This window comes from Triturus cristatus, chromosome 10 (genome assembly GCF_964204655.1).
Source record: "Triturus cristatus chromosome 10, aTriCri1.1, whole genome shotgun sequence".
NCBI lineage: Eukaryota > Metazoa > Chordata > Amphibia > Caudata > Salamandridae > Triturus > Triturus cristatus.
Genome location: NC_140593.1, coordinates 240,827,322 through 240,854,471, shown reverse-complemented (window position 1 = coordinate 240,854,471; position 27,150 = coordinate 240,827,322). Strand labels below are relative to the sequence as shown.

At 41.9% G+C, this 27,150-nt stretch overlaps 1 protein-coding gene across 3 annotated transcripts in view; it reads right to left on the bottom strand.

Moving 5' to 3' along the window:
• Positions 1 to 1,439: 1,439 nt before the first annotated feature.
• The window catches only part of MIOS (meiosis regulator for oocyte development), a 154,496-nt gene continuing 128,785 nt past the window's right edge, over positions 1,440 to 27,150 (bottom strand). For all 3 annotated transcript variants that reach the window (XM_085630881.1, XM_085630878.1, XM_085630880.1), the window contains exons 10-11: positions 5,917 to 6,046; positions 1,440 to 2,510 (exon numbers count right to left, since the gene is read on the bottom strand). In XM_085630881.1, coding sequence (XP_085487007.1) covers positions 2,402 to 2,510; positions 5,917 to 6,046 — 239 coding nt within the window. In that variant the 3' untranslated portion in view covers positions 1,440 to 2,401. The remainder of the gene's footprint in view (positions 2,511 to 5,916; positions 6,047 to 27,150) is intronic.

Genomic DNA, 27,150 nt, shown 5'->3' with positions numbered 1-27,150 from the left:
GGGCAACCAGAGGGTGTCTTATCTGCCTGGAAGCCCAGCGCAGCGTGTTCGTCGTTTGGAGTCCAATCTCTCTAATCCTGTGCTGCGTGCCGTTTTAGCGCATCGGACTACAGCCTATATCAACGTCACCCCTTGCAGCATGTCCCGCGTGCACTGGCCTCAATTTGCAGAGGGCGCTTGACAAAACATTGACGGGGATGATGCAAGGATTGTTGCTGTTGGCCAAACCCCCTCACATGCACGTGTTTCGGTTTTGCTGACTGCAGAAGTACCTTCGTGCCCTCTGCTGCTCGACCCTTCTTAGAGTCTGTCTTGCCTCACAAGTGCTCGTGTAGGAGTGCCGCACGTAACATATTCTTCTGAACAAGAGGCAGAGTTTGTAAGTTGAGGTTCCTGTGTGGTGTCCCTCGCTCGTAAAAGGAAAGGTGTGGAGCAGCCCGCGTGCGCAATCGCCCACAAAGCTCTCGTTCGTGGCACCTAGGTTCTGTGCTTGCTGACACCATTGGCATGCTTGTGTGCGGGTGTAGTAAAGAATATAGCGCCCACTAAGATACCCACATTTTGGAGCTACTGGACTGGTGAGGTCTCGCATTTACGAGAGTTTAAGCCATTGGCATTGTAAATGACAATGCCTTTTATGTTTTAAAAAACAAAACATAAATAAAACTCATTGTCATTTACAATTCCAATAGCTCAAACTCGCGTAAATGCGAGACCTATTGCATTGCAAATGCTTGTTAAATCCAGAGTGGGTGCTTATAAATGAATAGTACTTTGAGTGTTCTTACCTCCTCCCACAGCTTCAGAGGAAGGAAGCTGTGGAAGGAGGTTATGAAAGACCGTAGACTACGCAGGGTTACGAAAGACTGTAAGGATAACTAGTTCTGTCCTGCGACTACATGACATTAATAAGAAAGTGCTGGACTAGCTACAACGGAGGAAGAGAATTTGCGTGATTATTTTCGTCTCTGATATAAAAAAAAAAATAAAAAAAAATATTAAAGGCTGATTGGTACAAATGTTTTCCCATGCCAGGATAAGAAGTTGTAATGGGCAGCAGCGTGGAAAATAGAACTAAGGGATGGAAACACACTAGAATGTCCTTGCCAAGCTTCACTCATTGCAAGGGTCAGCTGCTTCCACTCTTCTGTTTGGTTTCAACTTAATACCAAGACATACTAGCAGCCTAAATGAAATATTCAACTGAATAATAATTATTATTTCTCTTGCAGGTCAAAGTTCGACTGGTTGAGTGCACATCATTTATTACGTGCACAATTAAAAAAAAATACTTTAGTTTACACATGATTATACGGAGGTTGTGATACACTTCAGTGGATGTAATAACGAATGTACATAAGTTCGAAATGAAACTTTATATAGCACTATTTGTCTCATGCACCAGCAAGGCATTAAAAAATAAAATCTACTTAGTCCACTTATCATTAAATTGATTTACTGCATGAGAAACATATTTTACAACAAAATAATACCTTTCGTTTTCACAATGAAAGAGCAACCAAGGAGAAGCAGAATAGATCTGCTTATATACGGTGTGGGCTGACTAAAGAAATAAAGAAGCATATCTCACTTACAGAGACATGCGCACTAGCACATGTGGCTGCAGAAACCCTGTGGGGAAAAAGATGGAGATTTCAGTACCACTGCCATGGGGCACCCCGTCCGTCCCTCCCTTTTTTCCAAATTCCTCCTTTTGGTAAAACATACTCCACAATGATTAGTTTAAGGAAACAATTAAAATAACCTCCCAAGTCATAGCTCAATACACTCATGCCAATATGGAAAATTAATGTTGTAGAAAATCTCCAGGGTGCCTTTATGCATTATTCTCAAATACAGATACATGTGGGCAATATTTTATGACTCAGAGGACAATATTCAAATATATATACTACTTTATGTAATCTTGCTTACGTATTCAAATATCGACCCAACGGTTTTCCAATTCTTTTAAAATTTGTTAAGAAAAATACCTATGAAAAACATTTTGCCAATTAAATATTCCCTAATTGTATTTTTTCGCCACATGAAAGACTTGGAGTTATCCTTCACTGTATGTGTAGTAGGAATAGTAAATCCTATTGCTTAACATCTCAATGTGGGCTCACAGAGTACCCATCGTTGCAGCTGGTCTTGTAGAGTGCTTTGAACATATGTCAACAGGTCTGCTAAAATACCCACTTCAAGCCAGGGAGCCAGATGGCAAAGCAAGGCACAATTTTCATCCGTGTGGATGAAAACCAACAGCACACCGAACTACTGAGTTATGGTGAGATATTGTCTCCTATCTGGAAAACGTTAGGGGTGACTTGCTCGGAAGTATGTGTAAAGGTCGAAGATGATGTCCAGGAAAAAGCCCTTCGTTGTAGAGATGTCCTTTTCAAATGCTGCTGCATAGCTGCACTGTCTCTGCTGGTACAAGATTTCCTGTAGTATCTAGCTGCATACATTTGCATGTACAGGCAGACACCGGACACTCACTGTGATCCCTGAAAAACATAATGTTGGGCATACACATTAGAGTGAGTAGTGTTGTAGTAGCCTAAACCAAAATTGATTGGTTATTTTCCTATTTTGCTAGATTTAACAGAGCATCCACCGGAAAAAACTTCTTTTCCACAAGGATAGTCAAAGGCCCGTACCAACTTAATGGATCATTTAAAAATTAAAAAAGGTCTACGTACAAGTTTGCAATATTTTAATTCAATTTTATTGAAGCAGTCAAAAACCTGTTAATATTCAATAATTAACTCGACCCATGAACAGTTTATTATTCAAACTAAATTGAGGGCTTAAAGCATAAACAACAATTCATGTTGGAATATTCAGTTCTTATTTTTAGTACAAAAGCCTTCTGAAAACTAAACTTTGTTGGTCGCCCTAAGAGCATTGCAAGGATTATCACAATGCAAATCTCTGTCCCCCTGGATTTGCCAAGGGAGTGGGGGGGGGGGGGGGGGGGGGCTGGTGAATCGCCACCAAACCATTTGCTTACTAAAAGTAACAAAACATGATACTTTGGCTTTTACAAATGCTTTTCTTAACAAATATATCAGACCTACTGCCTTTGCTTTACCTTTTCATAATAATAAGATCAGACCTATGGTATTAGACATAATGCTGTCAATGTACTAATCAGGCCTTTAGCCTTTTAAGTTGACTTGTACCCATAACCAACTCAGGCATGCTGTATTGAGCATTAGCATTCTCACAAGGCAACCCATCAGGCATACAGTCCCACCATTATAAATATGTACAGCATTACAGTAGGTAAACCAATATACAACCCTCCAACAATGCAAATCTGCGGCACGCTGGGTTTGTCAGAGGATGTCACCAAATCCCTTGCCTATTATGGAATTTAGTGAGCTTCCATGTAACAAAATACCGGACTGCAGCCTTAACACAGTGTATTAACAATCCAATTTTAAACGCCTATTGGCTTAACATGTTTTACACAATAAATATACCAGGCCTATTACCGTTGACATAACTTCAAATACAAAACAGATTAGGTCTATAGCGATGACCATGATCATTAGCTTATCACTATCACTAAATCAGTCCTGCTGTACTGAGCATGAGCTTTCCCACTATGCAGAAAGTACATCAAAAACATTCTTTTTTTAGCATAAGTGCACAACTTCTGCCCAATGAAAATCTGTACTCATGGGGTTCGACATGGGGCACAGTCAAGGCCCCTTCTCAGCAGAGCTCCTGAAACCTCTTTTTTGGTTGATCACATATGGCATAGCGACAGCTGTGCTGCCACCTAAAAAGGACAATAACTACATTGAGCAAATGTGGATGGAAACTCCACAGACTAAACAAGGCCATTTGAATGCCAAATGAAGCCACATTTTTTTAGGTTTGGCCAGAAACATCTGTAACTGTCTATGTGCCACAGCTCATGCGATAGGACAAAAAAGGAAAAATAATAGAGAATACTGAAGGCGGGTGGGAGGGGGGGGCTGCCAAGAGTGTCATTAGTAATTTAACAAACACAAGGTGATGATGGACGGAGTGTTGAAACTTTTCAGACACTCACCTCCAGCCAAGCCTTGTCTTCCCTGGACCGGAAACAAGCATCCTGGGACCGGTTTTGGGCTAACAGCCCTCATCAGCCAGGCTAGCTTAAATCCAATGGCAATGTGAGCAAGGGACCTACGTCTGGGAATACCCTGCCAACTTCAGGCGAACAAAGCAAACACAAGGAGATGATGGATGGAACGCTGAATGCTTGTTTCTGGTTCATTTTAGATTGAGCCGGGGCAGCGCATGTGCTGCTATACGAGGCATGCTGTATTAAAGTATAGACTTGAAGCTCTGCCCACTCTCCACCCATATTTTTCATTGGCCTGTTTCATTGTCTGTTGGAAATGCTGGCTTCTGATTTGTTAATAGACTTGTTAGTCCCTCCTTAGTACCTCCTTGTCTTCATTTGTAATCCCCCATGAGGACTGGCCCTTTTACTTCTGTTGCTACACGGTATGTCTTATTTATCATGTATTTTTATAATAAACAACAGGAGCATAAACCCATAGACCTCGTTGAGACAGGGGTAATATAAGGAACAACAAGTAATCTCAACTGGTATCATTCAATCTAGACAAATAAAATGCATGTATACAACATTACAGTTAGAAAAAATTATATTGTATTGGATGAATTAAATACAAAGGGACATACAACAATTTAATTAAGCAGAATGATGGAACAGTTGTAACAGCACTGCACGAAAATTCAATATAACAAAGACAACCCGAACTTGTACTTGGTGCTTAAGGTGTACGTGACACGAGGACGGCGACGCAAGTGACAAGGTGCGATCAGCAGGGGACGGCGCAAGGTGAAGTGAAAGTGAATGGTTGAATAATAAACTCGACAGCTTTGCCCTGCTAGAGGAATCAGAGTACCAAAAAGCATGCGATGGTAGAAATTTTAACTGGGCAAAGGTGCCAAAAATAACCCAACCGCGAGGAACCTTTCTTAGGCACAGATTTGAATTTCTCCTGCTCTGAGCTTTCTAGCCAAAAGTTAACGGTTTCACGGAGTCCTCATGGAGCCCTTATCGGCCACAGCCTGCTGCCTTCCACTGCTAAGGATTTTGGACTACCATTTCAGAGACTATGCCAGAAGGTAAAACTCCTGACTGGGACAAACTTGGCCTCTGTATCCAACCCATGCGCCATCACAGTAGGCCTTAAATTGCACCTAGGTACCAGTCAAGCACAACCAGATGACCGCTGTTAGTATCTGAGGGTATTTGGAGCTACTTTTATTAAAAAAATTCTTATCGCCAGCTCCCCTTACTGGATTTTTCACATTCTGGTGTCATTTTGTGCAACAAAATATTCTCTATTCTTGTATATCAGAGTGGGATTTTTATTGTGTTTTGCGTTTTCAAACTTTTAACTGTTTTAGTACTTCTAAGTGCTTTACACATTTTCTTAAGTTAAGCACATCTATTCTGTGCCTTAACTGCCAGGGGGTTCAGCTTGGGTTTATTTAGTGACTTTAGTGGTTCACACTGACAAGGATTGTGGTTATTACTTGAGCTCGGTACTTACCCCCGCTCAATTAATAACTACATTTCTTACAACTATGGTACAAGAGTATACCAGAAACAAAGTCGTATGACTGTAAAGTGCCCCAGAAACTACATAAAATAGTCCAGAAGTGTGACTTAGGCCACTCCTGAGTTTCAACTTTGAAACATGATTATTAATTTTCTGTAGAACATTGTTTTTCTAGGTTAATAAAGGTGCATAGCTGTGGCAAACCTTTTAAATTATCATCTTTAAATAACATTAAAAAAAACATTCAAGGTTTCCCATTAAACATCTAAAAAGAGAACATCTAAATAGAACAGTGTTGAAGTTTGAAGGCTTTTACCTAAACCAACTCAGCATGTGTCCAGCATGACCACCGTGTCTACAGTTATGACACCACGTAAACCAGTTGTTAAACTGGGCTAGTTTCTTGTCTTTGCTGAGATCCACCTTCTCATCAGATTTTGAGGTTCCTAAGAAAACAAAAAGACAACACCAAATATTATATAAAATGGCCAGGTCCCTAGTAGGGATTATATTAACACCACATTTAAGTAAAGTATCTATGTGCTCATGATTCTTAACATAGTCTGCTACTGATATTCCATTTGTTAAGGTTTAATTAATATGCTTTCATCCAATAAAAAAATATATGTCTTTTGAAGAATATTTTTAGTCCCTTATCAAAAATAAACAAACTTGTAAGAAAATTACAAAAAATTGAGTAAGCAATTTGACCAAGTCAATTTATACATTATCCATTCTTTTCACATAGTTTTAGTCTCTCAAAGCATTCCGTAATACACAGAACTTGGCACATCCATTTTTGGAAGTGTAATCAATTTCTTCTGGCATTTCTTTGTGTTTTATATTAAATGGACGTGATCCTAGAGGGCACAGGAGAGAGGTGTAAAAAATTAGCTAGTCTCAAGGATGTGCATGCATATGTGCGTCTGTCTGCATATGTTAAGTAGTGATAAAGTCAGTGTCCCTGGTATATGTGATATTCATTCATAGGAGCCACCAGACATCATGCCAACCTATCCAAGCTGGATGTTGGAATCACTTACACATCTTCAACAACAGAAACTACAGTCCCACCCTCACCTCTACCATCCACCAAATAACAGTAACCAAATAACAGTACTCGGGAAGCATAAACCAACCCTTTGATAACAAAATATTATAGAATCTATAAAGGGGGGCCTTCATCCAAGCTCCTTACTTCAGTTTCTGGTTTTGAACCCTCCAGCCACAGGAATGCGGGAAATACACTTCCACTGGTTGAGGGAGCTGTCCTCTCACTCATTTTGTGCCATGACAAACCAGGGGCATCCAAACAGATCCTACTTTGCTTTTTTAAATAATACTGAAAGTCAAACTTTATTAGGGAGGTTTATAAAGCGCTTGGTAACGCTCGAAAGCGTGTCCCCGCGCTACAGCTGAGAGACTCAGAGCAGTAGTGAGGAGTAGGCACGACTATCTTGAAAAGAGGAGAGTTTTTAAATTCTTCCGGAAGCTGGATTCCGAGGGGTCTAGGCGGAGATTAAGAGGCAGGGCGTTCCAGCGCTTCGCTGCCAAATGGCGAAAAGAGCGTCCACCCATACGAGCCTTTAAGGGTGGCCATCATAAGATATCCACTTCAGAATTTACAGAGGTTTGAATTATTCACCTTGAATATCCTCTCGTGTTGCTATGATCATGAGATTACTGCTCTCTTTGAGTGCAACCTAACGCTCTCTATATTTCCCTATACATGCATCCACCCATTATTTTAAGATTCAACCCCCTGCACTGATCTGCTGTCCTTGCTGAAGCGGTGGTCTAGTGGTTGCCTAGCAGGGGACAGACAGTTCATCAGACTCTAGCCCCTATCAAAGCACCAATACAGCACTAACTCATACACAAACAAGGATTATTTCTTGAGTTTAGCATCCTCAGAAAAAAAGCCTCTTTTATATTCTGAAAACCTTCATGAGGAACTCGCCTGAACTTACAACTTCTAATTGTCCCCTCTCCTTTCCCAATAACTTCTTCTTATTTACCATCCCCTGCATGCTCCATCTCTCTGAGCACAGCTCAGTAACATCCATGTTTGCCTTACTGTATATTACTGTATTTTTGCAAATTACCCTAATTTCATTTCATTATTTCAAGAATCACAACTTCTTCTTTGAAAGCTGTACCGTGCAACCTACTACCCTGTCTCTTCTAGCATATCAATTAATCCCACCAACCACCTGCATACTTTTCCACTAATGGGGGACAACTAACTTCTATTAATTTAGTCCACCACAAAGAAACTAAAGTACATGCACTGAATGATTCTCTTGAGAGGACAAGATTACCCACTAACCTTGGGTTCCGGAGCAGCGTGCGGTCTGCCATTAAGTGCTTTAATGCCTCAGCAGAGGTAGTAAGCACTACATACATGCAATTACAATAATACAGTACAATATGAGCTACAGAGTCAGAGGTTTTTAGGAGAAATGCCAGTGGAAAAACCTATTCCACATTGGTAAGAGTTTATGAGACTTCATGGACAGAGAAGGCAATAAAAGATCTAACAATCAGAAACACGATTAAACATCATAGGCCCTCAGATGTCGGAAAGTTCCCCTTTTTGCATGGTTGACCCCAACTTTCTGACAAATAACGGATGCCAACTTGACTGAGTGTGCCCTGGGTCCCTGCCAATCAGGTTACCAGGGCCTGTGTTCTTTCCCAAAACTGTACCTTTGTCTCCACAATTGGAACCCCTCTGGGCCACCTGTAAGAACCTTGCACTTCTGGTACCAAGGACCTTGTGACCAGAGAGGACTCCGAGGGCTGCAGCATGTATTATGCCACCATCAGAGTGAATCACTTACCCTGAGACGTCTCCCCAGTGATCCTGACCTTGCCTGCACTCGTGACTGAACTCTACAAGACCCCTCCTCGATGCCTGTAGCCTCTGTTCAAAGGGTCCCTCCCTCCACGCACGCACGATCAAATCCAGCTAAGGAAACCTGATAATAAAAGGTACCCATGCATCCCCCACCCCCTGACTTTGGTGAGCCACGCTGACAGTGCCCAGGTGCAACCCAGCTATCCAACTTAACTGTACAGCTGGTGGTCGCCTTCATCTAGCCTCCTGCTCCAAGCCTGCAGCATTTCTTCCAGAGGACGTCCTCCATTGATCTCCACTGGGAGCCAGACTCCTACTTTGCACACTGCCGCCCGTGTGATGCTGGAGGTGCGCTGCTGGTGCCTACTTGTGGCTCCCTTTGTGCTTACCTTTCATCCCTGGGCCCGACACAGAAACCGCAGGTACCTACCTGTGACCGGTGCTCTTCAGAGTGCCCCATGTCTCCATAGCACCGCATTGAGCCTAACCTCTCCTTTGACCTCTGCACCCAGCCGCCTGTGTCTTGGCGGGTGCACTCTTCTTACCTACCTGACCCCTGCCCAGTTTAAGTGCTATCAGCCCGATACTGAACTACAAAACCGTTTACTTACCTGCAAACTTAACACTATGTTTTTCTCCATAGGACTGCATGGTGGGGTTTGGGGTTTTCTCTGAAAAATGTTTCTAAGTGTTGACCCTGTCTTGAACTGCAACAAAGTAACTTAGGGTCTCCAAAAGAGTTAAACTGCTTACTGATGCACTGGGATGCCTAGACTGTATTAATAGTTTGTTTCACCCCAAACTAGAAAAGTAACTACAAAGTAATTACAAGTATTCTGAAGAGCTTATGACCCATTTTCTCTACTGCAAAGTAACTTGTATGCTTCTACAAAACTAGTACACACTGTATCTTGAAAAGTATTATTGTATTGAAAGGATCACTTACCTACTCCTGAGTAAATCTTGGTTCTAGTACTAAAACAAAGTAATAATTTTTGATACAATTGGCTGAATTCAGTCTGTTGAGTGCGTGACATCATTTCTTTTCATAGTGTATACAAAAAATGCTTAACACTATCCTCTGATAAGCCTGACTGCTCAACCACACTACCACAAAAGAGAGTAAGGTAGTACCTACTTTAGCCTCTGCTAAACCTCTGGGGATCCACTGGACTCTGTGCACACTATACCTCACTTTGGTATAGTATATACAAAGCCAACTTCCTACATCAGGCAAAAGTACACTGGGGTCAAAATTCTAAAGAGAGTTTTTGTATGGGCACGTGCCATGGCAGAAAACATACACCCTCTTAAGGAACCAGATACCAAAGGTTCAAAGAAAGATAACAGTCCTCCAAAGACATTTTCAGTCATTCGTGTACACAGAGGGATGGAAACTCTATTGCTGTATTTAATTCCAGAATAGTGGACAGCTAAAAAACATATGCAAGACAAACTGCTGGTCAAGAATGTCAAACATTTTTGGGAATACATCTGGTTTGAAAGATACTCACGGCTGAATATCAATTGGATGAAATCGGTTGTATTCCCACAAACGCTTAGCACTCGAGTAATCTCTAAAGTTTCCATTGGTGTGGAGCACAGACCCTGTTAAAATATCTAGGCATATGGATTCCTAGGGACCCAGACATGGAAATCGGATGCAACTATGGCAGGGCTATCTCCAAACTAGAAGAACAGGTCTCTAGGTGGTTACGTCTACCACTGTCCTTAGCTGATAGGATAGCCGTTCTGAAAATGGTGGTCCTGCCTAAGTTTTTATAACCTTTTGTTAATATACTCATTGCATTACTGCAGCATTTAAAAAAAAAAACGTAGGGGACATTTGCCAACATTAACATGAGCTGGTAAATAGCCGAGAATCAGTTGGAATATACTTACAATGCCATATTCAAAAGGAGGATTTTACACGCCAGACTTCCATTTATATTACATGCTTATTTTGCACATTATTGGCATTTGCCACATGGGTATGTACCGCCCCTTGCGGTGGAATATGACTATGCCCATTCCATCTCACTCCAGGCTATTCCATGGCATAAAAGAGCTGGGATCTCGTGCATAGAAATCAGCATAGTACACTCTACGACGAAGGCATGGCGGGTACTAGGAGAGCGAGCAGGGAAAACCCCCTTATATGAACCGGTGTTACCGCTACAATACCACCCCGTAATCTCGGTCTCCATGGAGAGTACCATGCTGCGATTGCTCAACACGAGCAGGCCTAATAACTATGGGAGATGCCTAGCCCAATGGGACTTTTGTGTCACTTCAAGACATTTCTCACACTCAACGACACATCCCATTACTGACATTTACATACACCCACTCAGAGTTGCACTACGCGAGTTCTACTCACAATTCCCACAAGAGCCACTCACACTTAATGCACTGCAGACATTTCTAACTAGTGCGAGTGATGACGAAATTATGTAATTCAGCACAGACATACCAGCCAAAGGTCCCCGACAAGGTACTAGAGAGTTGGAAGGCTGTGCTTGACAGACCACTAGAGGTGGCAGACTGGAAATTCTGCTGTACTAAGCTGCATACTCACACATCTAATTGTAACTTACGCATTATATACTTGAAATATTTGCACCAAATGTACTACATGCCTGCTAAAGTATGTTAATTTGGTTTGAGAGACTATGCGAACTGTGTGAGATGTACATCGGCAGATGCAGATTTTCTGTGTGGCAATGTGACCCTATTAGAAGATGCTGGACTCGGGAATGGCTGTCAGATCTGACCTACTGCAGGTCCCAAATGGAACTGTACGTGGAGGAATTGCCGCTAGCATCGAGGCTTAAAGACATTTGGAGTCCACTTATGACACACTTGTTGGTTACTTCTGATGAGACATAGGTGCAGATGCGCCTTGGGTACTGGTTACATCACTATGTAGCATATTTATGTCTGCATACGTACTACTGAAAATGCACTGTGGAGCTGTTAAATGTCCTGTCTAAAAGACACCAGTACACATTATGTTCATGTATTTCTTTGATTGTTATGTATCAATAAAAGAAATAATAATTTAAAAAAAGAATGTCAAACGCTTTAAAATGTTCTCATTGAGTTTCAATTATGGACTCCAGAATTTAGTTTAGTATACCGCCCCCATGGAATAATTTGCCAAATTTACCTGAGGACTATGTAATTCCACAAAGGTAGCAGCTGTTCAATTTCAATCAGGACTGGAAGGGGAATTTTGCATAACTGTTGTTACATAAATGTAAAAATGGATAGCCACGTTAGCCAAGACAGACAACATTAATTTGTGCAGGAAATGGCACCAGAAAATAGCAGAACAAAGGATACAATGCTTTATCTTCCCCCATCTCTGGCGTTTACACATACATTTATGACTATAATGAGGTAACAGAAGGTGGGTTAGGTCATTCGCTGTACCACAGCCAGTAAAGACTAAGGAAAATATAATTCAAACCACTTCCTTCCCCCCCTTTCACCTTATGTTTTGTAAGCAAGAAGAGAGAGGAAGGGCCTTTGAGAGATGTGCCTTAGTCTGAATGATCTAGGGTAAAATCAGTCTGTATGCAGCAGAGTTATGACCCTGGAGTAAGCAACCAATGCCTAGGTCAAATGTATCGGGACTGTGGTGTAATAATCTTGCAGCAATTACCTGAAACCAAGAGTATTCAGTACCCAACTCGGTTGGGAGGAGTCATTCAGCAACTAAGGGTGATTTAAGGTCTGAAGAGTATGCGAAGTAGTCCATCTTGGCTTAGTAGGCGTCATTCTCTTCAAAAAGACTACATTAGATTAAGCATCTTTCCACAGCACACTAATGCCTCTAGGTTTGCATGGTGAGCATTGCCTATACATTCCAAACTGATGGACTTTAACTTATGATGAAAGATAGGCTTGTGATGAAGGGCATTGGGAAGGGATTTCCAGAGGTGAGAGCCCTGAAGTCCCAACTGTCAGCCTCCCACAGTTGAGACGTTAGAAAGAAGTACAGAGAGAAGATTCCGGAGTGCATTCTGCAAAAAGTGAGTGGAATTAAAGTATAGATTAAAGTATTTGTTTAGGACCTAGAAGCAGAACCATTAAAGGACTTCTACAAGTGGCAAAGAACAAAGTGAATTCTGGCCTCCACTGCACCTTGTGGCAATAACAGGATGCTTTTTCATTCAGCATTGAGCTAAACAAACAATGACATTCAGGAGACTCTAAGAAAGTCTGTGTGATATGATATTTACCAGCACAAAACTCAACTTCTCAACCACTTAATTGATTATCTTATTGATTTATTGAGAACTAGTACTGTATAAATCAATAGGGATTAGTATTCTACACATTACACTATGCCAGGTTTTTCAATCAGTCAGTTTCTTTTTTACACCGAGTCCACATTGCAAGAGTCTTTTTTCCATATTATTCCCCAAGCATGGGGTAAATGAGGTGTCCTAGTAAGGACTTGATTCTCTTGATATTTATTCTTGTTCCTGTCCAGGACTCTAACTGGCATATAGACGAGAAAAGGGAGCCATCACTCCTCCAGCCAGTCCTGAACCTTCTTTCCTCTTCCCCTCTTTTCTACTAGCCCCTCCAACTGGGTAGGGCCTCTCCTCTTTCTATAACGTATTCCTGCCTGAATAGAAGAACAGGAAAACACGGCTCCACCTGCCAGTCCCGGATCTTCTTTCAAAGTGATTACAGGAACCCTTCTTACTGGGAGGGCCATCTGGGTAGGTCTTCACTTGTAAACATCCTGATTTCCAGCAGGACTGCATACATCTACAGCCAGTCCCTACTTCTTCTCCTTTCCTTGCAGGGGTTTATTGAGGGGGTGTATCACAAAAGATACCATAACCTCTATCTTGAGGCTCCTCCTCATGTCATGCGAGAACCAGATGATGGTGGCCATGTCATGCGATGACAAGATGATGGCGGGGCAAGAGCATAGCAATTTAAGGTTTTGCAATGACATCCTGGGGTTTCCTTGCTCACCCTTCTAGATCCAAGGTCCTGCTGCAGGTTATCGGTATGTGCCCATGCTACAGTAACTCACTGGCCAGTTCCCTTCCCCTTCCGTACACTGTGCCATGAAACTAAGGGAGCCAGGAGTGGCACTGGTGGATTAGGTGTAGCCACAGGCATTGTTCAAAGCTGCTTTCCCATGTCGCAGCAGGGTGTATTGCCTAGAAAGTCTTTGTGCCAGTCACTGCCGCAGGTCATACAAATAGGTATTGCACACTGCTGACAGCTGACAGGACAACTGGAGCTGTAATCCTGACATGGCTCACATGGTGATCCTGACACTGCGCTCATCTATGAACTGATCTTTCTAAAGCAGCTGGCAAGATAGTCAAATGTTGCTGTACACCCTTCAAAACCAATATGTAGATAGGTGTCTTCTGCATAAGAGTGACAATGAAGATGATCAAATTCAATATTCATGAGGGAGTTGCAAATATATGTAAAAATCTGGGTTCTCAGGGGGCCCCCAAAGATAATAGACCAGGGAGAAGACTAAAGGGACCCTACTGTACCTTGATCACACTTCTGACTCAATAATGGAGGAGAAACCCGTTAAGATACAATAGTGGCCAGGTGGTTAATGCAAAAATGGTGACATATGGCAGATTAGTCTCTTAACAGCAAGAATCATCTCTCTCTTTTATTGATGATAGAAACAATGCTATCCACAATATCAATTGGCAGAACAGTGGGAAGAGAAAGGCCCTGTTTAGCCGGAGGAATCTGAAGGATTTTAAGAGATATATGGCAGAAAGAAAATAGTTAACTGGATATTTGGCCAGACTGCCATTCTTGGCCCACATTAGCTCTATGGCACGTTTTAAGATGAGTCTTGCCAGTGATGACATATACAATAGAACAGGCCTTACTCCATTTTCTATCTAGCTTCCAGCACTGCCATTTGAAGATTTTAAGCTTAGGTAAGAACAATTTCCAATCTTTTTCTTGGGTGCCAATGAGTCATGAGAGCAGATGTCAACATTTTTTTACGTAGGTTAGGAGCAGTTAAAGATGCAAGTACACCTAATTTGGATTAATCAAAGGGAAATTAACAGGAAAACCACATAGCATGAAGGCTAGCTGAATATTGAGAGCGTAGTTCTGTTGAACAGCCTGACAAATAAGTTGTTATGCAAACGAGGGCAATACAGGTGAACAAATTTGATAGCTTAGTTAACTGAAAGGGTCAAGGAAATGCTTAGGAGTTCAAAACAACTCAAGGGCAAAATTAACTTGAAGGTTAAACTACCATGAAAATAACTACTCCTTACCATCTAACCTTATTTACTATACTCAATCATATCAAGTTGGAAGGCTGAACAAGAGTTTCTCAAACAGCGTTCGTTGCTTGAAGTTTTCCATTAGAACCTGGAGAATCATTAAAACGCAGAAACATACCAATTAAGTGAGTTCTAAATGTCACCAAAGCAAAATGAGAAAGCCATATGTAGAAAGAAGGTAGTAGTGCTGATGGCATATAGTGCACACTTATGATGTTTTTATAGTAACACTAAAAAGCATATGAAATCAACTTTGATCATGGAATACGAACACTAGATATTTACATTAAAGTGTGTTTAACTGAACTAAATGATTGTACCTATACAGCATTGGCCCTACATGACAACAGACGACCGTCCAACATTAGTGTGGACCACATGCTCAGCATTCACCTTGTTGCATGATCTACATGAGGGAACTGTTGCAGACTAAACAGGCTGAAAATGTTTCTGAGTGACAATATTTGTGGAAGATACCAGAAGGGAATGGCTGGGTTTCATGCTGGCTTAGCTGGTGACTTCAAGCAGCTACCACCGTCGCTGTGCATCACTGAGGACCAAGACCCGACCCACAGAGTTGCACCACAGTTCGCCGAGCCCGGGAGTTTGGTCAGAGAGTCACGGAGACCCGCAGAAGGGAAGTTATCGGCCAGGAAGGATAGGCCTGTGACGGCAACAACAGGCGACTGGACTTTGGTTGGACCAGAGAGGACTTCATGGGACGTTGACCCTGCAACCAAGACCTCCTCACCATCTTCGTGGACCGAGGAATCCCTGCAGGAAGACCCTTGTTGACAGTGTCCCATCCACAGCATCCTTGGAGCCTCTTCCGGCATCCTTATTTCCTTGCATCAGAACCACTCCATAGGAATCCATTGCAACACGGATAAAATGCTTGGAACTGCTGAAGGAATACTTCTCCAGTGAAGGTAACTGTTCTTGAGGACCATGCTGCTCCCCCTAATTAGCTCCCTGCTATAGTAGGTTAACACAAGCACTTCTAACCGACTGCATCAACACCTACCAAAGTTTTCTTTGAAAAGGTTTCAAAGTGTCCAATTTGTTGACTTTGCCAAGGATTGTTCACGGTTGAGTGAAATTTCTTTGATGTATTGTTGCTTGTAAAATTAATATCTCTGAAACCATCCGTTGGATCTTTTTCATTCTAGTGTCTAAATTCTTAGATACAGTCTATTTTTATGAATTGGTGTTGGATTTCTTGAGTGTTGTTACAATTACTTCTTTAACTGTTTTGGTGCCGTTTAAATGCTTTACACTTGTTCTTCTGTATTAGCCTTGCTGCTCAGCGCCATAGCTACCGAGGGTTGAGCTGAGGGTTTTTACAGATGAAAGCTACTGGACCAAAAGGAGTTGGGAAGTGTATTCAACAGTGCGGAAGCACAACCACACCATTTAATACACCCCATTTCCTCACAAACACCGAAAATCCTTTTGTATAACCGGACATCAAAATCGACTTTTTATTCATTTTATTCTCTCTTTTTCTTTTTTTTTTAAATGGGCATAGGTTTCTGTTTTCAGAACTTCAATCTAAATCCCATATTTTGCATGATTGGAGGTGGATCTCAGCAACATTGAAAAGCCTCACTGTAGCACAGCTGAAAAAGTTGTATGAGGAGAGGCGGCTGAAGCCAACAAAAGGCTCCAGAAATCAGAATATAAGCTGGCCCTCAGAGTCTGGGAAGAGGCCCACATGTTGCAGTCAACATCACAGGGGCGGGACGATATTGGTGCACGAGAGGACGATTAAACAGAAGAGGAGGTAGAGAATATCCTGATAATCCCCCCAAGGAGATAGAGGAGGGGCCATGGAAGTGAAATCCCTTTCGCGTCCAGGAGCAGTGTGTCCTCCCACAACCTCACCCCTGAAGACTTTGAGGACAGGCAAGCTGAGTGAGTGTAGGCTGCAACTGGCCACTCTGGCCAAAGAGAAGAAAAAGCTGCCATGGAGAAAAGGAAAACAAATTGCTTCAGCCAGGGCCCTGGAAGAGAAAAGGCAGAAGGTGAGAGAGACTTAGAGGAAAAAATGCTAGCTATGCAGAAGAAAATTGCGCTGGCACATGTGCTAATGCTTCTGCTTAGGCATTGAAATGTTGATTGTGGAAGTATTGCCTAAGATCTAAGTTCTATGACACTTGAATTAAAGGCAACATTGGTTTAGATGTAGCAATTCGCAAACAGTTCCCTCTAGGAGGTGCAAGGTTTTCTTGACCTTGAATGCTTCAAATTCTTATATGTTCTCAAATGCAAGTCCTTGACCCCAACTTTATTATATAAGGTGAAAAAGTGAAAAGTTAACTGGTGAGTCTGACTTCAAAGCTGAATTCCTGCACACAAATCTGTAACGATTTAGCTGGTCTTTTAAGCACAACGGAATTGGCTGAGCATGCTCATTCCCCCTTCGATGTGTACAGCAAGTAACACTTGCCCCTTGTGTCCTAGTCGCACTCTCCTTTGGTGCCAGACACTCTTTTTTCTGCGGAATCGAGTAGATAGTAACTGGTCTCTGGTATGTGGGACTGGAAGATGGAAAGCACATGGACAGAGCACCTATTGCTGCAGGGGGCAGAAACAACACACAGCATGGTTTGCAGTCCCACAGCACTGTACTGCAGAATGCTGAGCTACGGAGTTGTTCCTGAAGCTGCTGTGATGGCATTACTGTCCATGGTTCTCCATCATCTTCCAGCCCTGTAGGAAGATCATTAGTCCACGAGGGAGTTGGTGCCTCGAATGGAGATTGGTGGTGATGGAACATAGATTAATGGCAGACTGCTAGAAGTGGTGCACACTGAAGAAGTAGGAGTAACTGGGCCACTGGTTTAACTACATTAACCAATTTAATTATTATTTAGCTTTCCAACATTGCTCTTTTACTTGCGTCCTGAAAGTATGAATTAGCTGGATAAGTAGAAGCAGGCTGTAACAGAGCATATATTTGGATCCAGACCTTGATCTGCAATTCATAGACCTGTTCGCAAATGCACATTCTGGTTCCATTGCTATGGCAAAAATCATGGGGGGCAGTGTGGGGTAAGAGGGCACCCCTTGATCATAAGATATTAGTTTTGAATAAGTCCCTTTGACCCCGATACAGGCAAGGGAGCAATTGATCTAGTGGCTTTATCCATGCCACATAATGTGCCCAAAATGCATCCTTTCCAGGACCTGAAACAGATAGGCCCATTCTAATGAGTCGAAGGCATTGAAGGCGTCCAACTACACCACCACAGCCCATTCTGCCAGTGCCTCTATGTGAGCCAGACCACCATATTATCTCCTAAGATTCAACCATGTGCTTCTACCTGGGATAAACCCCAAACAGTCCTAGTGAACCAGACATGTAATTACATGTGAAAGCCTAACCGTCAGAACCTTGGTCAGTATCTTAGTTTCAATGTTTAATAATGAAATAAGTCTGTCAGAAGAACAGGCCTCAGGGGGTTTTCCAGGTCTTTGAACAACAAAAATTGTGGCTAACCTCAGAACTACTGATAAGCACCCTTCATCTTGTGCCGCGGTATATATATCCAGCAGCAGACTGTGTACTGCCATGGCTTATATAGATCTCAACCGCCAGGCCATTAGGTTCTGGGGCTTTCCTGGATTACAAGAATTGTAATGTATCTTCAATTTCTGTTACTTATATACAAGCAGCTCTATTTGTATCTGCGATGCTTGGCAGGTCACAGCTGCAAAATGTCTTATATTTCTGCTTTTGAGCACCCACAGCAGGAAGTGTACAGGCCAGGCTGTGGGTGTTAAATTAGGGACTATTCGTGTGGGAGTAGATTTTTGTGTGTTATAGCGAAGGGTTCACTTCCGAAACTCTGGCCTTACATCCGCAAATGAGTAACAAGACCTCTTTCTAAGTGAAAGTCCTCTTTCAAAACTTTGGCTAGTATCCCTAGAGAAGTACCAAGTGCTCCTGTAGCTTGTTTGGGTGTAGAATAGTGCTGGTCGTTGTTTTACTAGAAGTGAAAGAATCTTGTTTGAAGTGAAAAACTCTCTCTTTATTTAGTTGAACAGACAAGGTAGCATTGTTTGTGTTGTTATTAACAAGATTTTGGTTAAGAAAAACCTAGAAAATACATTGCCGTATTATTTTGTAAAGGGAGGGTCAGTAGAAGGAGTAATACTGACGTCAGGAAAAAGCCACACTGGCATTGGTCAGATAGCGGGTGCTTAGAGAGTTGTGATAGGTCTATTCTTGTGAGCTGCATTTGTATTGGTTGAGATATTGCTTACGTAGTGGTGCTCCGATTGGTTGGTTGGTGTCAGTATTGCTGGTATTGGACGATCGTTAACCAATAGCAATTGCAGAAGTACGAAGAGTTTGTTGTAGGTTTATTGAGTTGCGTTTCACGTAGAGTCAGAAAAATGAAGCTGATTACTAAGATAAAGAGTTTCTTTAAAAAGGATAACCCAATAGTGACTAGAGAGGGAATTCTTACCAAAAAGAGTCAGTACATGCATACTATGAAAGGTTGTTACAGGCGTTTAAACAGTACAATGAATTTGAGAATATTGGTGATAAAGATATGGGACATTTTGTACATAGTTTTGTGTTTGGTTTGAGACCAAAGATTAGTAACATGATTCAGCAACATTTAATTTGTTGGCAGAGTAAGACGATTGAGGAGATTCTGAGATATGCTCAATATTGTAGTGAGGATATTGAGTTGAGACATAAAATATTGAAGGAAAAGATGATGTGGGCAGAAGTGAAGATAGCGGAACAGCAAGAAGCAAACAATGGTTCTCAAACAGATTATCAGATGATGGGTCAGAACTAGAATGGTCAAGTATCTGGTGGTGGCAGAGGTAGAGGAAAAATGAATAAAGATGATTTGAAAAAGAATATCCTTGTCATGCGTACGGAAAGTTTGGGCATTGGAAAAACGAGCGTAGAACTGTACAGAAATATAATGGGGTTAATCAAAATTTAAATCCACAGATGCAGAATGAGGTGGTTGTGACTCAACAACAGCAGCAGCAGGTAGTTACTCCACAGTTACAGGTGCCACAAGCTCCTATGCCAAATAATGTGAATGGTCAAGTGCAGGAGGTATAGTGCGAACACTGGATTTCCTACAGGTGAACAAGTTGGTAAGAATCAAAATATGCAAATGGTTTCGCAATATTTGTTGCAATGCAATGAGAGTGATTCAGACTCATCTCAATGACGGTGCCTGAGGGGGGGAGGAAGAGTGCGTGCTTGGCACAAGTCTAAAGGTAGATCAGTCAGGTCCATTTGTTGATGGAAAGTGGAAGGTAATGATATTACATTCCTGGTGGTTACTGGCGCTACCTGTTCTACTGTAAGGGCAGCAACAATCCCTAACCTACCCCTCTCGGGAGAAAATATCCAAGTTGAAGGAGTGTCTAATAAGCATATTATGACTACAATCACAAAGCCAATAGAGGTTCATATTGGAAAATTCAGAGACATGCATTGGTTCGTGGTATGCGATACGAGTCCGATGAATCTTTTAGGGAGAGATTTGCTCTGTAAGATGAATTGTACCATCTATTGTACACCTGATGGTATTGATTTTCAAACACCAGATAAGGATGTGTTTAAGATGATGCTAGCGAAGCAAGGGACAGAAGTGGATGAGTAGTTTTCACTTCTCACTGAACAAGATTTACCTGTAGAGCTGAGAGATTCAGTAAGGTCCGATGTATTGGGACTTTAAAGGAAAGGAAATTGGTTTGATGAAAGGTGTGGATCCTATAGAGGTTACAGTAGAACCTGATGTAACATATCCAAATACACCTCAGTATAAAATGAGTCCCGAGACAATAGCAGGAGTTTCTCCTGTGATTGATCAGATGATTGAGGAGGGTATTCGAAGAGAAATATTGAGCAGTCCTTGTAAATCACCTATTATGGTAATTAAAAAGCAACACGGAAAGTATAGAATAATACAGGATTTACGTAAAATCAATAAAATTGTGGTAACCTGTTGTCCAATAGTGCCAAATCCAGCAGTGATTCTTTATCAAATTCTCTGTGATGCGGAATGGTACACGGTGATTGATCTGTGTCAAGCTTTTTTCTCAATTCCTTACATCCGGATAGCCAGTATTTATTCGCTTTCCGGTTCGGAGACCGTGTTTTGGCATTGTGCAGAGTTCCTCAAGGGTACACAGATTCGCCTTCGATTTTTAACCAGATTTTGAAAAAGTGTTTAGAGACCTTGATCATGCCAGGAAATTTAGTTTCGATTCAGTACATTGATGACCTACTGGTGGCATCAAAAACATGAGAGGCATGTGTGATAGATACAATTGCCTTACTGAATCATTTGGCAGAAGGTGGACATAAAGTATCACCAGCAAAATTACAATTTTGTAAACAGGATGTCCAGTATTTGGGACATAAAATAGAGAAGGGAGTCAGGAAAGTGACACCAGAAAGGATCAGTGTGATTCAGCAAATGAGTCCTCCTAAGACTCAGAAAGAAGTACGAATGTTTTATGGGAATGGTTGGATACTGCAGACCGCGGATCAGTGGTTTTTCACGGATTGCAAAACCTTTACAGAGGATGACACACAAAGATGTGACTGATCCGATTGAGTTTGATGATGAGTATGAACACTTTTATTGAGTTGCGAGACAGTCTTTGTCGAGCACCTGCACTGGGAATGCCAGACTATGGAAAGGATTTTGCATTATACTGTTGTGAGAGAGATGGGTGTGCGTTATCAGTTTTTACTCAAATGCATGGAATGGCACAAAGTCCAGAGGCATATTTTTCTGCTACTTTGGATTCAGTGGCTGCAGCGTTACCAAGTTGTTTGAAAGCAGTTGCTGCAACATGTGAGAGTCTGGAACAGTGAAGCGATTGTGATGGACATCCAGACAAGGTATACGTTCCACATTTTGTTGAGATCCTTTTAACAAGAACACAGACTCAGCCCATGACCTATAGTCGGCTGACTAGGTATGAGAGAGTAATTTTGGGTGCTGAAAATGTGACTGTGGTAAGATGTACAACCCTAAACCTAGCAACCTTGTTGCCTAGTCCACTTTGTGAGGAAGTAAAAGACGAAGCGGATCATGATTGTTTGGATGTGACAGAGTTGTGTACAAAATCAAGGCCGGACATCAAGGACTCGCCATTAGAAGAATCAGATAGTGTGATGTTTGTTGATGGATCGTGTCTGAGAAATTAAAGTGGTGTATTGAGTTCTGCCTATGCAGTATGTACACCAGCTGAAGTTCTAGAAGCTTCCTGTCTAATTGGGGTAAAATCTGCACAAATTGCTGAACTAATCGCTCTGATTAGAGCTTGCAAAATTGCCAAAAATTTGAGAGTAACCGTATTTACGGACAGTCAATATGGTTTTGGGGTGGTTCACGATTTCGGGCAGCTATGGATGCAAAGGGGATTTCTGACTTCTTCAGGTTCTCCTTTAGAAATGGGAAAAATGTGAAAGATTTATTGGATGCCTTACAATTGCCAAAAAGGATTGCAGTAGTCCAATGTTCCGCACATAAGTCAGGAAATGATTATGTGACGAGCGGCAACACATACGCTGATCAAGTAGCGCGTTTGTGCACAAAATTCAATTGACATCAACAGAGGGGTGGAAAAGAAAAATGCCAATTGATATTTTCATCTTTAGAAATATGGGATGAAATTAGGCAGTTGCAGGATGAGGCAAGTGATGAAGAGAAAGAGCTCTGGATAAAATCAGGTTGTACAAAAAGAGCAGAAGATAAGGTATGGGTGTACACAGATGATAGACCAGTCATGCCAGATTGTTTACTTTCCCAAATGGCAAGAGTATACCATGGAATTGCACATGTTGGAAGAGATGCAATGATTAGGCTCTTCAAGCAGTCATGGTATAACCCAAAATTCAGGGTCATTGCAGAGAGTCTGTGCCAGAGGTGCGTCACCTATCAGCAGCAAAATCCAGGAAGAAATACAGTTGTTAGTTGGGGACGAATTGGAAAAGCAGAAGGACCATTTACAAGGCTCCAACTTGATTTTATAGAATTACCCCCCATGTAACGGACTAAAACATGTGTTGGTTGTTGTCTGTTTGTTTCTCATTGGGTAGAGGCTTATCCCACAAGAAGGAATGATAGCCTTACCGTAGCTAAACTGCTTCTGAGAGAATTGATTCCAAGGTATGTATTTCCAGTCACTTTAGAAACAGATAGGGGATCCCATTTCAATAATGAGATAATTCAGATGATTTGTGCAGCATTACAAATTGAGCAAAAGCTGCATTGTGCCTATCGACCAGACACTACTGGAATAGTGGAACAAATTAATGGCACAATAAAATCTAGATTGGGAAAGGTATGTGCATCCACAACACTCAAATGGCCTGACGCTTTACCCCTGGTATTGATGAGTTTTAGAAGTATTCCTGATAAAAAGACTGGATTGAGTCCTCATGAAGCCCTAATGGGAAGAGCAATGAGACAAGCGATTGTACCAGCTAACAAACTGAATATTTCTGATGATCTGGTGCTAGATTATTGCAAAGCATTGGCTGATTTTGTGCGTTTTGTCTCATCAGGTTGGAGAAATTGCAACAACACAGCACATGATCAGAGTCCAGGAGTGTTGATTCTTATCAAGAAACACGTGAGGAAGTCGTGTTTAGAACCCAGGTGGCATGGACCGTATCAGATTATTCTGGTGACAACCACAGCAGTGAAGTGTGGTGGCTTGCCAAACTGGATTCATGCAAGGCATACAAGAAGAGTCCCAAGTCCACTTGAAGAAAGTGAAGAGCAACTGGTCAAAAAGAAAAAGAAACCAGAAGCTGGAGGTTGTGAAGCCAAATAATCTAGATTGAGAGATTGTGGATGATGAACAACCAAGTACAAACCAAGTAAAGTGGGCACCAGCTACTGGGACTAGAAAGACTGCTGTTGAAAAAGAAAAAGAGAAGGTTTCTGAAAACAAAGAGCAAGCACAACAAAGAGAAGGACTGAATAAAAGAACTAGTGAACCTGAAAAAGAAGGCGAAGAAGAGGTTCAAGCTAAGAGAACGAGAAACTGAGACAAATGGCCAAGTGGAGTGAAAAGACTGAAATACAGAAAGAAAGAAAATGGCAATGGTACTGAGCAAGTCAATGAAAGCAAATTGAAGCTGCCTTAAAAAGAACTGTGAAAAGTGAGGTACAACAATTCCAGTCAAAATAAATTGAGAGATCAAGAAGATCTGAAGAAAAAAAAGAGGGGTGTAAAGAAGAAAGCCTTGGAGTGTTTGGATACACTAGTTTGGTGGATTGTTGAGTCTCTAGGAAGTTATTAGAGGTTTTTCTTAGATTTATATATTTTTCTAGTATACGAAATGGCAGAAGCTACAGTGACTGAACATCTATAATCTAGTTTAATACGTAGATGTATTAAAGCTTGCTTATGTAGTGTCCTACTATTAATGTTGATGTGGTTAATACGGTCATTGTCCCTGTTCTAATGGTGACTAATAACAAAAATAATACTAATGATGTAATAAGTGGAAGAGTGAATGTTGTTACTAGAGAAACAGCTAATACTAATATTGTTCAGCTAGATGAAAGTATTTATCATCAGGATAAATCGATTAATGATTTCTCGTTAAATGTCTTTACGAAATTACTCTACGAATAGGTAGACACGATGGATGTGAGCGATTGTTACGTCTGCATGCAATTACCTTTGTCTGTTTCAGAGGGAGTTACTTACCATCACTTACCCTTAATGTATGGTGTGTCGTGTAGTGTACTAACAAGGCTTTTCTATGAGACGGGTTACTAGTAGGACAAAATGCATGTCTAGTTTGATTTTGTATCCTAAATTTGGAGATCACCCTAAGTTGTGTGTTGTTAGTTGCTTTAAGGAGTATGAAAACATGGCGACGATCAATTGTTGATTTCGTATGTGAAGCCTTTTAGACCGGTCACTTCAGCAACCATTGCTAGATGGGTGAGGTGTTGTATGCTTGAGGTGGGTGTAAGTCTGCAGGATTTTGGAGCCCTGACAGCTCTTTATGTCAGGGGGACGTTTGGAGGAAATTTTGTATGCACCGGATTGGTCTAATGCTGAAGTGTTTGCAAGATTTTATTTGAAACCTTTGGGTCATGTGTCGTCTGTGGTTTTATCACAGCTTTGAACATGCATAATGCTAGCCTCCGGTCTTGTCATGAAATGTAGATTCTCCAGGTTTGTGTAAAGAGAATCTGGATTTCATTAAAGACACGAAGGCTAGCATTATCCCTCCCACGTAAGTGTTTGGAGGGGGAGTGGTTTTATCAAGCACGGTTTAAGTTGTTTAGATGCTTGTTTAAAGACAATTTGCATTCAGATTTCTTGTTTCTTTCAGATAACCAGTAGATGGCAAGAAGATGTTTAACGTTTGGATGAGTTGAAGGTGGAGAGTTTTGGGACCGGAGCAGCCTAAAAAAGAAAGATGGCAGCTGGGATACAGTTTATATAGCTTGGGGACATTCTAAAGTTCTGGAATCTTTTTGTGTTGGCGATATCATTCTTTCAAGTGCTGCAAGGATCTGGCAATAAAAGTTAATGCATGATGCTAGCCTCCGTGACTTTAATGAAATTCAAATTCTCTCTACACAAACTTGGAGAATCTACATTCTACCTCAGCCAATGCTGCGGTTTCCAGGTCATTACCAAGCTGACAGGCAGCTGGAAGCTTTGGAGAGACAACTACCCGTTTCAGGCCAGTAACCCCCCCCCCCCCACCCCTCCCCCCCAGTCTAATGTCACTATAGCCATGGCATGGTTGGTAGCAACACTGTCAGAGCTGGTGACTGGGTAAGTTTTCCCAATCAGGTATTGCCCTGGGGAAACCAGTGTATCTCTCACCATGGTGACACTGGCACCTGTATCCCTCAGGGCTACTATTCTAGTCCCATTAATCCAGGGGTATTGCAAATACTTCTTTGTTGGTTGACCACACAGCTAATGTAGCAAACTCAACTTCACCCTCTGTGACTAGAACTGCTTCAGTGTGAACCCTGATTTGCTCTGGGCACACTGTTGATCTCATCTGGAGACTGACTACATCAGTATGAGTTGTAGGTAGACTAGGGGGCTTCTTGTTAGGACAAGTAGCATCTCCAGTTAAGTGTCCCAACTTCTTACAGTTGTGACAACTGGCCTTTAGGGGATCAAAGTTCTTCCCTTTGTATCGATTATTGGACTGGGAAGCGTTTTGGGACCCATCCCCGTGCAGGTTTTTGGGGCCCTTTTGAAGACTCATACTTTTTATCTTTGAGGTTCTCGCCCAGTTTCCCCTTGGGTGGTTTTGTAATCCCTTTCTTTTGGGCACCCCAAGTGGCTGTTTTTGTTACCCTTGCCTTGACTCAGTGGTCTGCCTTCTTTCCCAATTCTTGGGGAGAAATTAGACCTAGGTCTACCAAATGCTGATGTAACCTTTCATTAGTGCAATTACTTAAAATATGTTCTTTCACAAACAATTGTATAGACCATTGAAATCATGAGCATTGTTTCAGGTTAACCAACCATCTAGTGTCTTAACCCAGGACTGATTTTGGGTTTGTGAGCCCCCCTGAATCTAATTCTATATTCCTCAGTTGTGGGTCCTAAGCCCTCAGAGTATTCTTCATGAGGTCATAAGAGCAAGCATATGCCCCTGTAAGGCCAAGAGTCTGTCCCTGCAGTTACCAGTGAAAAATTCCCAAAGGAGTGCCCCCCAGTGTGACTTCTTCACTTTTCTCATTTCACATGCCCTCTCAAAGGCTGTGAACCATTTTGTGATATTATCACCCTCTTCAAATTTATCATAAGATTGCTCTTTATCCTTATTTTGAAAATTGCTGCCACCACTGATGGGAGCCAAGCCCATCTCTGCTCTCTCTTTCTCTAGAACCAGATGTCTTGTTTTCAGATCCAATCTTTTTGTCAACCTTACTAAAAGGTTGGTCTCCTCATTGAGGCTGCCCTCAATGTCCTCAGAGATGCCTGACCCACCTGTGTGGGATCTAGGTACTGTGAGTTGTATTCTTGGATTGAGGGGCACTGGGGCCCTGCCCCCCCTATGAAGTGGGGGGAGCGGGGTTGGTACTTATCCTCATCTCCTCCCTCTTCTTCTTCATATGAGAGGTCCTTCTCAGAAGGATGGCCCTTAGCATTCCCTGCCAACAGCTCCTGGAGCTTTTGTTTGGAGGGATGGGACCCCATGGTAATATCTTTAAGTTTGCATAGAGGCCTTAACTCACTAACTTTTAAGTGGCGATAAGGGGTGAGGTCGAGCTCTTCAACCTGGCTCTCTATGGCATTGCTATTATCTTCACTAACAGCTGGGTTCTTGTTAAGAGACATTGTAAAAGAAAAACTTCTAACCCCTCTTACCCCTAACCAA